This window comes from Typopeltis vanoorti, chromosome 6 (genome assembly GCF_054136105.1).
Source record: "Typopeltis vanoorti isolate ZY-2024b chromosome 6, IOZ_Tvanoo_1.0, whole genome shotgun sequence".
Taxonomy (NCBI): Eukaryota; Metazoa; Arthropoda; class Arachnida; order Uropygi; family Thelyphonidae; genus Typopeltis; species Typopeltis vanoorti.
Genome location: NC_143554.1, coordinates 29910404 through 29925928, shown reverse-complemented (window position 1 = coordinate 29925928; position 15525 = coordinate 29910404). Strand labels below are relative to the sequence as shown.

Sequence of the window (15525 nt, the reverse complement as noted above, 5' to 3'; positions counted from 1 at the left end):
AATGACTGTCCGGTATCCATCTTAGCGCCTCAAAATTAACAGAAAACTAATAAATGCAGCAGCTTACATACACAGTCCCCTACAAAGCAGTTAACTTAAACATCACTCACACTTGTAAAGGCTGGCTAGAGCTGCGTATAGCCTGTGTTTAAGCAACAGTGAGACAACTTGGAGGGAGCAGAAATGGCTATGAAATCACAGTGCTGTAGCGAGGACCTGGAAGCTCCCACAACCGATCAAGCAGGTAGTATAGACTAGACAAGCAAGCATCGGTTTTCGATACACAATGCAAAGCTCAATTATTGCCACGCAAACTTAAGATGTCTTCTGTCTACAAAAATAAAAACCTAAATGGAATGCTTATAAATGCATGCATTTATTAACAAATAAATATTACTTCTTTCTCAAGTAATGAGTTTGCACAGCAAGTGTGGAGAATTCGCCTCTGATAGAAACCCATGTTCTTCAGCTCCTGACAAACAGTTACTGTGCTGGCATTGCTTTCAGGGGCATTTTGGAACTTGGTAGTAAGTTTCAACCAAGGGCAAACATTTTTTTTTTGTACCCTAGTCTTTGTCACCAGTCTTGCTCTATATTATATGGCCTAGTATGTGCAGAAATTTCCCAAACTGAGTTGTTGCAAAGGTGGCATCCTATGATTGTTCCACGTCAGAAGTCGTTGTGCTCTTCAGTATAGCCCATTTTATTTTTTATATTTATCTGTGAAGATTAGAAGACCATATGCTTCCTTTTATATCTGTATGAGACATGGTTGTAATGTAATGAAATGTACTTTACTCATGTGAAAAGAGCAGTTACCATTAAGGCAAATGGGATATATTTGGTATTGTAAAAGGTTAAGATTTACCAATCCAAAATGTTAACTTACTTGCTTGGCTTACAGAAATCCAGTAGTATAAAATAAATAAATGACTTTGGACTAATAGTACAATTAAATACAAAGTTTAAGAACTTTACTTGCACAAAGATGCAATTAATCTTTTGTATGAAGTAACAGTTTGAACTCATTAACCACAGTACTGGCCTGGATGGTATATACATCCATAATTACATGGATGTGAATGTCCATTGAATTAAATATAACCTTTGGATATTATGGAAAAAATGATATGGATATAAAGCATATATCTTGATGTATTTGATCTGTATGGCTAGTTCGGTGGTTTAAAGTAAAAATTTGATATAAGGATTTGGTTGTAAAATTTGTTTAAAAAAATTTGGTTACCACCCTTTGTTGTAAACAGTGAGCAGATTAGTAAGGCTAAACCTACCTTTCACAATTTACTTGGACAGGAATATGATACCGTATGAGGTATAGCATCATATTCCTGTCCACCCATTTCTGACTTGTGCATCTTATCAACTTTTCCAATACCTTAACCAGCACTCCTGAGATACATATTTTTCTGTAATTTTCTACTGTCTTGTAGTTTCCTTTATGTGATAGAACTATTTTATCTTCTTTCCACTCCCATTACACCTTCCCACTACTTGAGACTTAAACAGCTTGGCCAGTGGAGCTGCCAGTTCCCATGCACGTTTTCATAACAGACACATACAGGATGATATCTTTTCTAATCCTATGGTCATATCTACATTAAGGTTCTGAAATATCATAAGCTCCTGTTAATCAAATAGGAGATTTACTCAGACCCAATCTAGTGCAAGTTTCCAGTCTCACAGAATATCCTCCTCCAACCACACCCAACCTCATGTCTTCTCGCACTACAAGATACAAAGTGGGATGATCTCCAGAACTGGTACTCTTCTTTCCCATGGCATGACTATTGCTTCTGCTCTTCTGACCCAGACACCTGCACTGAGTGAGCCATAGAAGTCATCCTCAGTGGCATGAAGGCATTAATCCTTCATTCCATCCAAAATTCCTGTCCACTTTTCAAGCAGATGTATGAAAACAATTGAAGAAAAAAACTCAGCCTATGCAGAAGCATGCAATAAATAAAAATTAGCTATCAGCAAATCCAACTTCATAAAAGCCACTAGCAGAAAACTCGTCTCTTGTTTAAATGGCAGCCATGCCTTGTGGTCCCTCACAAAAGCCATTGGACACAACTTCTGCTTACCTGCACTCTCATTCAGATGGTGCCATGGCACCATCTGAATTTCTTTGGGTGCCACAGCACCTAAAGAAAAAGCCAACCTCCTAGCATCACTATTCTCCTCAATGAAGGCAAATCTCCTCTTTCCATACCAGCAAGTGAGCTCCACATGCCTCCTGTAGCCTTTCAGCAGAAAGACATAAGAAGAATATTAAACAACGTAAACACTACAAAGTTGTCAAAGTGGTCCCAATGACATCTCTCCTATTGTACTCAAGCATGCTCCAGAGCTAATGCTTATTCCATCTCATAGAAACTCGTATATCCAACCCATTCTAAAAGAAGGGAAACAAAAGCCTACCAACCAGTTGCCATCACCTCAGTCATCTCCAAAATAATAAGAAAGTTATCAATGATCAACTTCTTCACTACCCAGAAGCCCACCAGTTGAACAGCGACCACCAGTATTGATTCCGTCAATGCAGATCTGTGGCTGATATCTTAGCCTTTATTACTCACCACTGGACATGTGTGTCGTGGAAAGGTTTGGAGAAATGTTTGCCCTTGATATTTCCAAAGCTTTCAATCATGTTTGGCATCAAGGCCTGTTTTGCAAATTGCCTTCCTTGAGATCTACCTGCCATCCTCTGTAACTGGCTAGCCACCTTTCTCTCTGGTTGTTCACCACATGTCACGATGGATGGCACCCTGTCTCTTTGAGCTTTGCCACCAATGCAAGAATACCTCAGGGCTCCGTTCTCTCACCTACTCTCTTTCTCTTATACATAAATGATCTACTCTGTCACTACAAATCCTATCCATAGCTTAGCCAATGATAGCACTCTCCACTCATCTCAGGATGGGTGAAGCATGTGCCAAAGAGATCCTCTCCTTTGACACATTTGTCCTGCCTTTTCTCTTGCAAAAGGGATCTCATCTTACCTTCCCTCATCCTCGGTAATAATCTACACACATCACCAGATAAGATGAACTCTCTCTCCTCCGACTGACATTTATCTCCAATCTCTCTTGGCACAAACACATCACATCAATAACTTCCTCAGCTTCTAAAAAAAACTAGGCATTCTTTTTTACTCAAGAAGTAATTTTACACCTATGCAGCTACTAACCCTATATAAATCCCAAATCTGCTCATCCTTAGAATACTGTTCACACATTTGGGGTGGTGCACCTAAAACCTTAAAATTCTTCATGCAAAATTAAGTAGCATAATGGTTAATCAAGATGTCATGAAGGCAAAAATTATGTAGAGAGCTTACAGAATGATTTAAATAGCCTAAATTTAAATAATTATATAGGCAAAATATAATGGATTCCAGTTTAATGTGGAAAAGTGTCAAGTTATATATTTTGAGATAAAAAGATTACAAGCTATGTGTATACCACATTGATGGAAAGGTACTCCAGAAAATTGATTATTCTTTTTTTTATAAGGCCTTGATATAGCCATGGATAATTACTTGTGCTCAGGTCTGTTTGTCTGGGTTTTTTGAGATGAGAAAGTGGTGGAAAAGATCCAGAGACAAGTGACTAAGATGATGAGTGCTCTATGGAATGCTTTCTGTGACAGTAGATATGGATTGATGCAGAAGAAATATTTCAGAACTAGACTAGTTGGGGACAGAAATCATCCCTGGAAATTTATTAAAAGTGCAGTTAGCAATGATGTATAGGTGTGTTAAGATTTAAGTTCTGGGAAGAATTCATGTTGAAAGATTAATGGAATAAAACAGCATTGAGAAAGAATAAAAAAATACTATTTAACCTTTTAATATTTTAAAAAGTTAAATAGTAGTTAAATAAAATTACAAACAGATGGAGGGTATCTGTATGTGTTCCACCCTCTCACTCCTCCTGCCAAATTTTTCATGGAAGATTTTGAAACAGGCTTCCCCTAATCCATGGCATTTTCTTCAGAAGGCTTAGTAATGCTTTCACTATCCCCTGCATCTGAAGCATATCAGAAAAAATAGCCTGAAAGCTTCGAAGCCCTACTGGAAACTAGCTATCCTTATCTGCTCCACTAAGGACCAACTCCATGCTCTCTGTGTCTCAGTTCTTCTTGTATAGAGAGTACCCTGTCCCTGCAAGTTGACTTACTATGGACAAAAAGGAAGATAAGTTGCCATCTACATAGAAAAACATAAAAATTACATCTGTAGTCATGACTGTGATCATTTGGATCTTGCAGACCATGTTCCATAGCTACCAATTTAAATGAGATAGACTGTTTTTAGAATCTATAGCTCCTCTCAAAAATCATCCTAACCTGAATTGATATGGTTGCATAAAACTTCATAAAATATGGAAAATGCTAATACTTTGAGATCCTAGTTTATATCCTAGGCTGTCAGCAGGTGTTTACAAGGCACACTCCCACCTAGTTTGGACTAGATTTATTCATTCATGTGTTTCATGTGTTTGCCTTTTATGTGTATTACAAGTCTTATACTATACTCTGACTGAGACAAAGAATTAAAAAGTAATTTTAATTCTTTCTCATTTCATTCCACTAAGCTTCCAATACATGCAAAGATGTAAGGGCTAGTTTTTGCATGGAGAGTAGTGAATGAGTTTCCGAAGTCAGTTGGGAGTGCTTTCTAGGAGAGAGATGATAGTTATAATGTGAATAGTGTTTTTCTGTGGTGAGTCTTTGGACCCCATGGAGTATCCCATAAAATAACAGTAGTGGCAGAAACAAAATGAATTACTCAGTGATCACTTTGCAAGTGTATACTATCCAAGTATACACTTGCAAAGTGTATACTTGGATGCATTATATTATATCCAAATGAAATGTTCCCACTTGTTATGAGATGGTGCTGTACTACAGGAAATTGATAAAGTTAGGGATGTGAAGGTGTTGATGAATGGCTGACGTGTTATGAGAAAGTGCAATAAAAATAGCACCAAGTCTCAGCTCTAGTTTATTCTAAGGATGTGGAAAGAAGGCCACATAGTTGTTATGGGAAGGATGCTTCAAGACACGTAGACAGTTCTGGACTGATTAGCAACTCAGAAGTGGTTATTGTATGGTATTAGGAAAGTTAAAGCCATATAATTCAGGAATGATTGGATACGAATAGAAGTACAAAGGTCGTGATAAAAGTTTAATGGAGTGAAACAGCTCTGAAAAAGGATTAAAAATAATATTTAATTATTCTAATATTTCATTTCAGTTACAGAGACATATGAGAGTACAGTATGAGAAGACTTGTGAAACACAAATTAGGTAATGGGAAAGTTTGTGAACATATATCTATGTGTGCATGGTTGGGTTTCCTGTATACTGAAAAGGATAGGTTACCATTAGTTAGGCATGTTACCAAGGAAAAACTTGTTTTACAAATGATCCATAAAAAAAATGGAAGGATGTGGGAGATGGGAGAACTTATAGAGAGTATCCTCTATCTGTCCATAAAATTTGTTCTTCCAAGAGAAATGGCTAGACTATTATTAGTTTCCTTATCTATTGTAAATTAGTTTCTAGGGTGAAGACTTGTGGAAGGAATCTAATGTGTCTAGGTCATGAGTCCAAATAGAAAACACATCATCTGCATATCTTTTCCATACAGAAATTTTGAGAGGGCTGAGTCAAAAACTTGTTTTTCCAAATGATCCATGAAAAAATAGAAAGATGTGGAGATGGGAGAACCCATAGATGTTCATAAAATTTGTTCTTCCAAAAGAAATATCCAGAATGAATAGTGAAGGAAAAGAGATCTATCATGCCAGGAGGGAAAACTTTTTTTTAAGTAATAAGTTGTCATAAGGGAATGTTGGTGAACTGTGAGATGATATCAAAGCTCACTAGGATGAATGACATTCGACGTCATATCCTTGAGTGAAACCTTATTACTTCATAAAAAAAAATTTTCCCTCCTGATGTCACAGTTTTCTTTTCTATTCATTCTGGATATTTCTCTTGGAAGACAAAATTTATATACAGATAGAGGGATTGCCTTTACAGGTTCTCCCCTCTCATCTCCTCTTACCAGTTTTTTTGTGGAAGATTTTGAAAACAAGCTTTCAGCTCATCTCCTCTCAAACCTACCTGTCTAAGATATGGATGGTGTGTTTTCTATTTGGTCTCATGGTCCAGACACATTATACTCTTCCTACCTCAATAGACTTCACAAAACTAATTTACAATGGACAAGGAAACTAAGAAAAGTCTACCTTTCTAGACACCTTGGTAACATACCTGACTAATGATAATGTCCTTTTCAGTATACAGCAAATCCATCCCATCTCAACAAAATGGTATCATTAAAATATTAACCAATATATCCTATAACCTTTGTTTTAGTGAGGGCTCTCTTGCAACAGTACTCAATTATATACACCTCACCTCTGTCTAATATCTACAATTCCCTTAGTATCAAAACAATAATCGATCTTCCCCTAATTCACGACCTCTCCTTCAGAAAGATTTTAGTAATGCTATCATCTACCACTATGTTTGAGGCACATCAGAAGAAATAATAAGATTCTTAAAAAAAAAAAAAAATACAACCTTTCTATATAAGTTTCAAGTCCCACTTATAAATTAGCTACCCTTATCTGCTTCACTTAGGACGAGCTCCCTGTCTCAGTTAGTGGTGTATGTAGAGTTCCATGTTCCTGCGAGTTGGTCTACTATGGATAAATAGGATCAGCCACCATCCACATGAAAGAACATTAAAAATGCATGTGCAATCATTACTGCGGTCGGTTGTGCCTTGCAGACCATGCTCACTACAGAAAATTTAGAAGACGGTCTTTACAATCTACTACTGCTCTCAAAAATCAGCCTAATTTGAATAAATATGGTTGCAGAAAGCTTTTCAAAATATGAGTAACACTGATACAGTTACACCCCGAGTTACGTAAGTAATGTGTCCTGTAAACCTCTACGTAAGTCTAATTTGTAAATTACATACATACAACAAAATGTTCAATGGCTACTCATACCGCTGTATTACATTATTTTTTTACAGTTGGACTCAGTCTCTTCTTGGTAATAATTATGCCCTTTTCAACTCTACTGCACCTTTCGTGCTTTCAACAATGCAAACTTTATCTTTCACTATTGTATTCACTGTCGAAATGGGTCAATTTATTTCCCGAGCTATTGTTGATAGAATTTTCCCGCCTTTGTACATACGAATTATTTTCAACTTTTCTTCTAAAATAATTGCAGACCTTCGTTTTTTAGATTTATTACCAGTGCATTCAGTTTTGAGTTTGCATTCCATTTTAAGGGTAAAAAAAACAGTGAAACTAGCTGTGATAACAAGTGACTGAGTTAACCGTGCGAGGCATCTACTAACTGTACTGCAATAAGGCTGTCCAAGATGCACCTGCACAAAGCTGCAAACGTGTTATATTTAACAATGTATTTATATTTTATTCTTTTTTTTTAATTTCAATATCTACCGTCAATTCTTTATTTTAATTCTATATCTATATTCAACATCTCATCCTTGCGTTAATCAATTTACTTTATTTCTGCCTTAAACTGATTACCCTGATAATCCTATCTTAACACAAGCTATGGTGCTAAACTATGAAGACTATCTATCTACTTGGCCGACTACTTAGAGTAACCACGTGTATTGAACTCTCGGACAAAGGGCCTATTTCCTTGTTGGAGACAAGTCCCTTGTAATTGCTGTCTGGAGTTGTTTCCCCGTCAGATACTGGCAAATTTGTTCTGCTGTGCCAGCCAGTATTCTTAGGTTAGGAGGAATCCTTAACCAAGGAACTTCTCTCAAAAATTATACAGAGGTGATTATCCCTACACTTATCCTTCAGCACCTAATTATCTAATTATACTCAATGATGTTTGCAATCGTGGCCTATAAATATTCAATTATTCTCCACATTAGGTTCTTAATTTATGAGCGATGAGTTGAATTCAGGCATCTAATTTCAGGTTAAAACATAAAGAACATTTATTAAGATCACTAAATTGTACATAGTTACATTCATTCTGACTATTATATTAAAGTCATACTCAGGTGAGGAGCTATCATTGATATTTGGAACTTAATTGGAAATTTAACATAGGCTACTTTTAAGATTCCATCATTTGACTTACACAATACATATATCAAAACTCTAATCTTCTCAATTTATCCTATCAAGCTATGTTAAAGGCTACAAATCATAATTATCACACTCTACTTTATTCACAATCTGAGACAAAGATACCTATACCTATATATTCTAGACCTTTGCAGTTAACGCTAATCACCTAAAGTCCCTCACTAGAATGTTCGTTCACACTTAACTGCAATTCACACTTATTTTACAGCATGCTTCTCATCTAACATAAGGGAAAATAAAACATTACTTTACTAAGATGGTCCACTTTCTGCATACAGTACTGGGTTCTCATTCCTTGAAAACTTAGTTTGGACCATCGTAGAATTACCTTTACACATGTGGTCATACATGGTGTACTTCTCACTTGCCTCTTTCAGCACGGCTGGTGATCTGTCCACGTTGGTCTGGTTCCGTTTCCAGTGATCCTATTCCACATCGCGGGCACGAATATGGGAACTATGGCTGCCAATCCATCACGAGATGAGAATAGAACCGCTCATCTGAGAAGAGTAGGTCAAAAACAAACTGTCACGACTTGAGCATGGGCGAAAGTGTCATGATCAAAAAGCCTTCTTCGTGGGGGGGGGGGGGGGGGGGGGCAACCCTTTTTTTTTTTTTTTTTTTTTTTTTTTTTTTTTTTTTTTTTTTTTGCACCTTTAGCGCTCTCTTTTTTTCTTACGAAACATTGCCCGACACTCACCTTCTTTTTCCGCTAGTCCATCCGGATCACCATGTTCCCTTAGGGCAGCGTATTCTGTGAATTCGAGCATGAGCCACTTTCCGATAATTTACGCTGCCGCAAGCGTAACACTCGTCCAAGCGCCTTGACCCTTATATTACATACATTTTACATAGAACATAATATTGTCGTTGCAACTTGCTAAAACATACTTCTTTACATAGAAATATTGACATAATTGATTTATGCTTTGTATCTTTACATAAAATAATCATTGTATGCTTTTTTCACAATCAGTTTCTATACTAAAGCTCAAGTATCTCTTAATTGTTTTCTAATTCTTGTTGAATCCTGAATAAATTAAATTTAGTATAAAATTTCCCATTCAACACGTGTCCATACGCGCTAATAGATTTGTTACGTAACTGCGAATTTATGTAAGTCGCATGTTACTTAACTCGGGGTATAACTGTACTTGGAAATCTCAATTTCCATAGGTGCCTATTGAGGGTTGTCCCGCCTACCATATTTCTCCGAAAATAAGACCAGGGCTTATTTTCAGGAGATGTCTTATTTTTTAATGTACAACAATCTACATTTATTCATGTAAAAAAAATCTACATTTATTCAAATACAGTCGTGTCATCTTTTTCTGGAACATCGTCATAATTCTCCAAACTCCGAAATCTGGCCTGAATTCAACAATAAGTCTTGAGTTCATCTGTTTACATAGGTGTTTACCTCTCATCCAAAGGCACCTGCTTGGGTATTTACAAATACTTAATTATAATTTATATTATTATTTATTTATATTTAATTATATATTAATATTATTATTTTATAATTCAATATGTACGTTGTGTGTTGCAACGGATGTACTAAATGCATCCGTCTGGCTGACGATCTTAACTTGGGCTTATTTTTAGGGTAGAGCTTTATATTACGAGCATCTTGAAAAATCATGCTGAGGCTTATTTTCCGGTTAGGTGTTATTTTTGGGGAAATATGGTAATTAGGACTCTAGTCTTTCTTCCACATGTTTCACTTAGTTTTGTGTGTATTAAGTTTCATATTGTATTCCTTGAAGATGTATAACTAAAACAAAATGTTGGAAGAATTAAATGTTATTTTTAATCTCTTCTCAGTGGTGTTTCACTCCATTAAACTTCTGACATGAATTTCTCCCATCACTTAAGCCTTAACACACAGATAGTGAATATGGAGGTGGGAGCAGCATGGTGAAGAGATCTTTTATTTTTACAATTTACTTACTTTCTTCAATAAAGTGACAGATGAGTTTGATTATGTAAATAGCTTTGCCATTATATTGCTAGACTTTGTAAAGGTATTCTCATAGAATCCAATTATGTGAATTCAGGCCAGTGAGGATGGACATAATGCTGGCGCTATGAATAGGAGGGTCGCTGTAGCCGCCCCCTGGGGCCTATAGCACTCAATTCCCCGAGTTCCGGACTGGCAGGATGGTTCTCCTTGAATTCTGATGACTCAGATTTTGAAAACTTGAAGGGGGATACCGCCCTTGGTGCCTACAGCTTCCCCCACCCCCGAGAGACCGGATGTTAGGCCGGTTCTCCTTGAATTCCTGATGACTTGAATTTTGAAGACTCTAAATGGGTTCTGCACCCCTGGCACATACCCCCCCCCCCCCGGAGTTCTGGACTGGTTGGCCGATTCTCCTTGAATTCTGATGACTCGAATTTTGAAGACTCAAAAAGGGGGGTTCCCCCTTTTTTTTTGAGTGAGAGGTGTATAGGACCATATAAATATCCTGTAAGAAATCAATATTTAAGTATCATATAAAAATTACTTTGATTGTGCTGTTATTATTGCTATTAAGAATTTTTTTTATATCTTTTTACTTTCAAAATAGTGATTATTGATTTATTTCAGGGGGTTACAATTATTAAACCGGTAGTCTATGGGAATGTTGCCCGTTACTTTGGAAAAAAGAGAGAAGAGGATGGTCATACTCATCAGTGGACAGTTTATGTTAAACCATATAGAAATGAAGTGAGTTATCCTTTTCTATCTTTGCGACTTTCTATTGTTTCTATTTCTATTATGCAAATTTTATTGACAGATATTCATTTCTGAATATCTGTCATTGCTTCAGTACTGGAAATGCAAAAATTGCTCATTCTAAATAAAGTGTGTTCAAATCCTTGACAATGTGTGACATTAAAGAATAACTGATATAAAGAAAGACCCATGGTTTGTGAACATCCTCAAATTGAAAGATGCTGAGTCATCATCAGATTCCTGATATGCATGCACCTTCTTACATATTAGGAATATCTTACATACAGGAATAATAGATACATATGTATCAATCCACCTAATCTTGCTCTTCCTCTGGATACATTTCCTGACATTTTTATTTGCCTTTCTCTCCCATGTGACCATGCTACTTTGAGATGAGCTCTGCTGACATATTCCTGAATGCTAACAGTCTCAAGTTCCTTCCTAATCACTTTATTTATAATGATTTTACTATTTATGCCATCTATACGCCTACCCAATTTTCCTGACAACTCTCATATCTTATCTTCGAGCTCAGTATACAGTATGACTGATTTTTCTCTTATTTCATATAATTTATTCATTTCACTTCCTGCCATACTCATTTTCTAATTGTGTTGTTTGTTTTCTTATTTACTTTGCCATTTTCACTAAAAGTTATGCCTAAATAGCTCAACTGTTTACTTATTCTGTGGGTTTCCTATTAGGATGCAGCTGAAGTTTTCAAAGTTCTCCTTATTTTCATAGTCTGTCATTTTATTGTGAATTTTCATATTAAATTTGTTACAACAGTTATTCAGTTTAGTTAAGGAATCTTGCAGGATTCTGCTGGATTTATTTAAGAACATCATGTGCATAAAGTAAACAGCTGAAATTAACATTGCAATTTTATCAGGCCTAATGACACTTACCTTCATAATGTGGATGATGAATAACAGGATATAATATGTACCCTTTTCACACACCTGATTTTACATCAAAATATCTTGTACTTTCAGTTTTAACAGCTGATTTACAGCTTAAACATAGATTATGTATTGTTTGATATAATGTGTTGCTTATACCTTATAATTGTCACATTTTGAACAGCTTTTCTTTGATTAGCCTTTTCCACATCTACAAAACTGAAATACTTGTTATATTCTCATGATTTCACTATTTGTTAGAATCACTATTTTCTGCTACTAAACTACTCACAAAGAAGTCAAAAAGAAATTGTTTTAATTCAACTAGTTTCCTGAAAAAACTTTTAAACGATGGAAAGCATGCATCCACTGGTTCCTGGGTTGCTGTATACTGCTGGCAGATATGTGTGCTGTGATGGATTAAGGAAGACGAGAAGACTAGATTTCATGTAAAATTATCCCTTGTTTTTTGTTATACTGTAGAGTAGGCATGTCAAACACACAGCCCGCATGACGCCCACCAAACTTTGTAACCAATATGGTTATTTAACTTTTGACAACACCGAATTAAATAAACATATTTAAAAAATTAATGTTTCCACTTAAGATTATTTTATATGCCAAACTACTCAGCAATTTCTAAAGGAGATAATGTTCTATTTGTCATTACAAAAAATCTTGTTACACCACTGCATTAATACTGAATTTTAATGAGCAAGTCTACGTACACATCTACATCCACTGACCACAGCAGTCGGAGGCTAGTTGTTAGCAAGCGATTTTCAAGTCCTATGAAAGTGTGGTGTTTTCTTTACAATTAATAAAGAATTTATAAAAATAATGTCAAAACCTTCAACCAGTATGAGTAAAAAACGATTAATTGATAGTTTTCAATTAATCATTCATAGTTTTCAAGAAAAATGGGAGTTACAATATTTTTGTATTCAAGGAAAAAAAAATTATGCCTGATATGTAGAAACTCTATTGCAGTTTGCAAAGAATATAATATTAAAAGGCATTAGTACAAATCATAAAGAAAACTATGACAAATATGTTGCAAAATTTCATGAAGATAAATTGTCAGAATTAAAGTTGACACTTCAAAATCAGCAAAAGTATCAAACCTATTGAAGATAATAGAGCTACGGTAAAAATCAGTTATTTGTTATCACATTTAATTGCAAAACAAGTCAAAATCATTCACTTAAGGGGAATTTATTCACGAATGCATTATTAAAGCAGTTGAAGTGTTGTGTCCTGATCAATTAAAGAAATTTAAAAATATAAGCTTATCTCGAAATACCATTGCTAGCAGAATTGATGATATAGCCGGGAACTTAAGGAATCAACTAAAATCAATAATTCCAACATTTCAGACCTATTCCCTTGCAATTGATGAACGTACAAATGTACGGGATATCGCTCAGCTGGCTGTTTTTATTCGTGAATGTGATATGAACTTAAACATAAGTGAAGAACTTTTAGAAATTAATCCTATGCATACAACCACTGGAGTTGATATTTTGATGCCCTTATGGAAGTTTTGAATGAATACGATTTACCATTAAAAATCTAGTTTGTCTTGCAACTGATGGTGCTCCTGTCATGACTGGAGTTGTTTAAAGGAAAAAAGAAATGGAGTTGATACAAATTTAAAAGAAAAATGCAAAGAACAAGGTAATAATAATTTTCAATATTTTCATTGCATTATTCATCAGCAATCACTATGCTCCAAGTTTTAAATATTGGACATGTACTAAAAATGTCAATAAAATTGTAAATTATATTCGTGCATGTGGGCTTAATCATTGCCAATTTAGTAACTTTCTAGAAGATATAGACAATGAATATAGTGATCTACCTTATGATACAGAAATTAAATGGCTTTCCAGTCATAAAGTTTTAAAAGGGATTCTTCAAATTGCTGGACGAAATTACCATTTTTTTAGAATCAAAAAATTATAAATTTGAAAAATTAAAAAATGATCAATGGATAAAGGACCTGGCTATTTCAGTTGACATTAATAACTCTAATGTTAATATTAAAAAAATCTGTTCCCTCTTTATTTCGAGATTTTTTTTCTGTTGCAGCCTGCGGCTTGATGTATAATTCTTAATTTGGTAAGAATTTATAATTCTTAATTCCAAGTTTGACATGCCTGCCTCAGAGGCTACTTCATTTCAGCTGATTCTTTGAATGCTCTTGAGTAAAAGTGGTAATCAATGTGGAGCGTTTCAGTTTATTGCCATTCTACTAGATGTTATGTGCTGCCAACCCTAATTTGTGCCTGCTTTCATTCGTAACGTCCTTGATGTGTTCAAATCAGCATATCTCCCAAGATCTGCCAGCTTTTTTATGTATTTTAGTCCCCAACTGCAACTGATCTTGTAAACACCTGGTTTTTTAAGTGGCAGATATGATGGTTTATGAGGTTTCAGATGATTGGAGATTTTGTTGGTTGAGAAGAAAGAAAATAGCAAGATTGCTTCTCCACAAAACATCTAAGTTACTTTCCATTTTTGAAAAGTTTTCAAATATTCTTCACTAGAAATGTTAGCTCTTATTACTTTGCTTGTAGTTTTTTAATTTATTTGTGCTATTTGTGAAACAGTTTTTTAACGAAACTAGTCGAATTTAAACATAATTTCTTTCTGACTTCTTTGTGAGTAGTTTAATATTGAAAAATAGTTATTCTAATATGTCCTTTCTCCACAGACTCCTACACAATGAAACACCTCTGTTTTTCTTTAACTAAGCTTGTTCTTAAGTTTTCCTTCCACAATTTTTGCTAACCTGATTACAAGTATTGCATTCTTAAATTTTACACAGAGCTTGGTAGGAAAATTCCTACCAAGACCCATAGAGATATTTTCCCTAAATATCTCTATGGGTCTGTATTCATTTCCTGCTCTGCTGTTTAGATTTCCAACAAGGACCAACTTTTTCTTATTAGCTTCCTTCTCTAATGAATCAAATTTTCTTCACTTCTTTATTAATAAACCATCTGTGGGACTAAACACACAAATGTCTTTTGATTTTGTCCACATCATTCTTCAATTCTTAGATTGTTTTACAGAAGAGAGATACTCCAGTTATTCAGAATTTGATCCTTTGTCTAGGCCAGGGGTCGCCAAACTTCTTTGACCATCGACCCCCTTTAAGAGTTTCTTGACTTTTTATCGACCCCCTCTATTTTACTATTACGTAATTATAATAGGACAAGGAAAAAAGATGCTTGTGAGTTTTTAGATTGTTTATTTTATGGTTATTACAGTGTTTCTTGTATGTATAATATAGTATATATTATTATATTGGCTTAACGTCAAAGGGATAGTTTTTGTTTTTGATGTCCTTCTTAACATTGCATATTTGATAGGAGGGATAAATAATATATAAAATTTAATTTAGATAACAAAATAACAATAATGCAATCTTCCTATAGGTATATATAGTCTGTACAAAACTACCAGCCCTGCTCAACTCTTCAACATATTGAAGTTTAGTTCGTGAATGAATAACGATTCAATTATAATATGTATGTTGATGAATTTTAGAACATTAACGCACATGTATGTCGATGTGCAAAAATGAGACTGGAATCGAATACGTGTAAGTATGAGTAAATAAGCAACCATGCACAGTTTGCAATCTCGCGCCGCCGTGCGGAAACCACCGACATCCGTTTATAGATAAATACATCATTTTGGC

General features: G+C 35.1%; 1 protein-coding gene across 2 annotated transcripts in view; it reads left to right on the top strand.

Moving 5' to 3' along the window:
- LOC150105356 (YEATS domain-containing protein 4-like) overlaps positions 1–15525 on the top strand; it is a 163516-nt gene that overhangs the window by 68254 nt on the left and 79737 nt on the right. For both annotated transcript variants that reach the window (XM_090394736.1, XM_090394735.1), the window contains exon 3: positions 10783–10902. In XM_090394736.1, the coding sequence (XP_090250862.1) occupies positions 10783–10902 (120 nt within the window). The remainder of the gene's footprint in view (positions 1–10782; positions 10903–15525) is intronic.